Source organism: Bison bison, unplaced genomic scaffold (genome assembly GCF_000754665.1).
Source record: "Bison bison bison isolate TAMUID 2011002044 unplaced genomic scaffold, Bison_UMD1.0 scf7180017864383, whole genome shotgun sequence".
In the NCBI taxonomy this organism is placed as follows: Eukaryota; Metazoa; Chordata; class Mammalia; order Artiodactyla; family Bovidae; genus Bison; species Bison bison.
The window spans coordinates 5,764,666-5,766,721 of record NW_011494955.1 but is presented as its reverse complement, the minus strand read 5'-3'; the positions used below and the strand labels follow the sequence as shown (position 1 = coordinate 5,766,721).

The 2,056-nt window shown below is 51.3% G+C and overlaps 1 protein-coding gene across 3 annotated transcripts in view; it reads right to left on the bottom strand.

Moving 5' to 3' along the window:
- Positions 1–31: 31 nt before the first annotated feature.
- The window catches only part of NR4A1 (nuclear receptor subfamily 4, group A, member 1), an 18,332-nt gene continuing 16,307 nt past the window's right edge, over positions 32–2,056 (bottom strand). For all 3 annotated transcript variants that reach the window (XM_010857865.1, XM_010857864.1, XM_010857863.1), the window contains one exon: positions 32–422. In XM_010857865.1, the coding sequence (XP_010856167.1) occupies positions 166–422 (257 nt within the window). In that variant the 3' untranslated portion in view covers positions 32–165. The remainder of the gene's footprint in view (positions 423–2,056) is intronic.

Below are 2,056 nucleotides of genomic sequence, written 5' to 3'. Positions count from 1 at the left end.
TAAGAGAGTTGAAACTGACTAACTTAGAAGGGGGAGGGGCAGCCAGTCTGCAGCTCAGGCCCAGGCCGGGGTGATGCTCTGGGGGTCCGTGGGCCATAGGCTAAAGGCACGTGGGGTGGCATTATGAGCGTGCACACCAAGTGCACGCATGTTCCCGGGCCAGGGTCAGAAGGGCAGTGTGTCCATAAAGATCTTGTCGACGATGGGTGGAGGGGGCACCAAGTCCTCCAGCTTGAGGTAGAAGATGCGCTGCAAGCCCTGGGTGCACAGGGTCCGCAGCTCGGGCAGCTTGCCCAGCAGGCGCGACAGGCAGCTGGCCGGCTGGGGCTCACCCGCCTCGGCCGAGACGTGCTCCTTCAGGCAGCTGGCAATGCGGTTCTGCAGCTCCTCTACCCGGCGAGGCTCCTGAAGCCCATGTCGGTCTGCGGTGGAGGGGGGACAAGGTGTGGGATTAGACGCACTGCCCAGAACCAGACACCCCTCTCCCCTGCAGAGTTGGCTGCCCCCAGGCCTCTGGAGCTACTGCTACTGACCATCTCCCATGCCCCCCTGCACTCCACACAAGCACAGGAGCCCCACCAGAAGCCCAGCAAGGCAGCAATGCTCGTCATCCTCATCTTCCAAGGGACAAAGTGAGGCCCAGAGAGGTCCCAAGACTTGCCTAAGGTCACAAAAAGGAAATAAAACCTTAAGCAGGTTTCTGACTAGCCCAGTATTGTTTTTTTGGTTTCTGGTTGTCCCCACCCCAGATGGTAAAGAATCTGCCTGCAATGCAGGAGACCGAAGTTTGATCCCTGTGTCAGGAAGATCCCCTGGAGAAGGGAATGGCTACCCATTCTAGAATTCTTGCCTGGAGAAGTCCATGGACAGAGGAGCTTGGCAGGCTACAGTCCATGGGGTTGCAAAGAGCTGGACATGACTGAGCGACTAACACCCCAGACTATTGTGAGAAACCTTGGCTTTGTGTAGCAGCATTACAGATGTCACCTCCAGAGAAAGCAGGCCTCAAAACCTAGTGCTCTCTCTGCAGCCAAAAGTACCTTGGATTCTGTCCTACAGTTTTTTTGGTACTACGTAGCCTTGTGAAACTTAAAAAATTAACTGAAAAGGGGCAGGGGAAGTCCCCTACCAGGGACTTAAGTGGTGGAGTGGTTAAGAATCTGCCTTGCAACACAGGGGACAGGGGTTTGCTCCCTGGTGGGGGAACCAAGATCCCACATGCCTCAACTATCAAGGCCCATGTGCTCTGTGGCTCACGTACCATAACTAGAGAGTCCTTGCGCCACGACAAAAGATCCCGTGTGCCACAACTAAGACCTTAGGCAGTCAAATAAATGAGTAAATATTTTTTTAAAAGAGAGAGAGAGATGGGGCAGATTCTGGTGCTTTAACAAATAAAGACCTGAAAACCTCCACATTTAATGCCAAAAACTCGTATCTTGCACAATTACGTTTACATATTTACATGAAGTACACAACCAGCAAAGCTAATCAGTGCTATAAGCAGTCAAGGTGGCAGCTACCCTTCGGGCAGCTAATGACTAAAAAGCAGGCACAAGGAAGGGTTCTGGGGTACTGGTCATGGCTATTTCTTTTTTAAAGTATAATTTTAGTTATTTATTTATATTTGGCTGTGCTGGGTCTCTGTTGCTCCGTGGGCTTTCTCCAGCTGCAACAAGCAGGGGCTATTCTCTAGTTACGGTGCACAGGTTTCTCATTGTAGGGCTTGTCGTATTGCGGAGTACAGGCTCTGGAGCAGGAGAGTTTCAACAGCTGCAGCTCATGGGCTTCAATAGTTGTGATTCCTGGGCTCTAAAGCACAGGCTCAGTAGTTAAGGCACACGCGCTTAGGTGCTCCACAGCATGAGGGACTCTCCCAGATCAGGGATTGAACCTGTGTCTCCTGCGTTGGCAGGCGGATTCTCTACCACTGAGGCACCAGGGAAGCCCTGTGTCTGTTTCTTGATCTATTTGTTGTTTATGTGCATACACTTTGTGAAAATTTCCATGCAACATGATTCAATAAGATTAAAAAAAAAAAAACCCAAACTTTAGG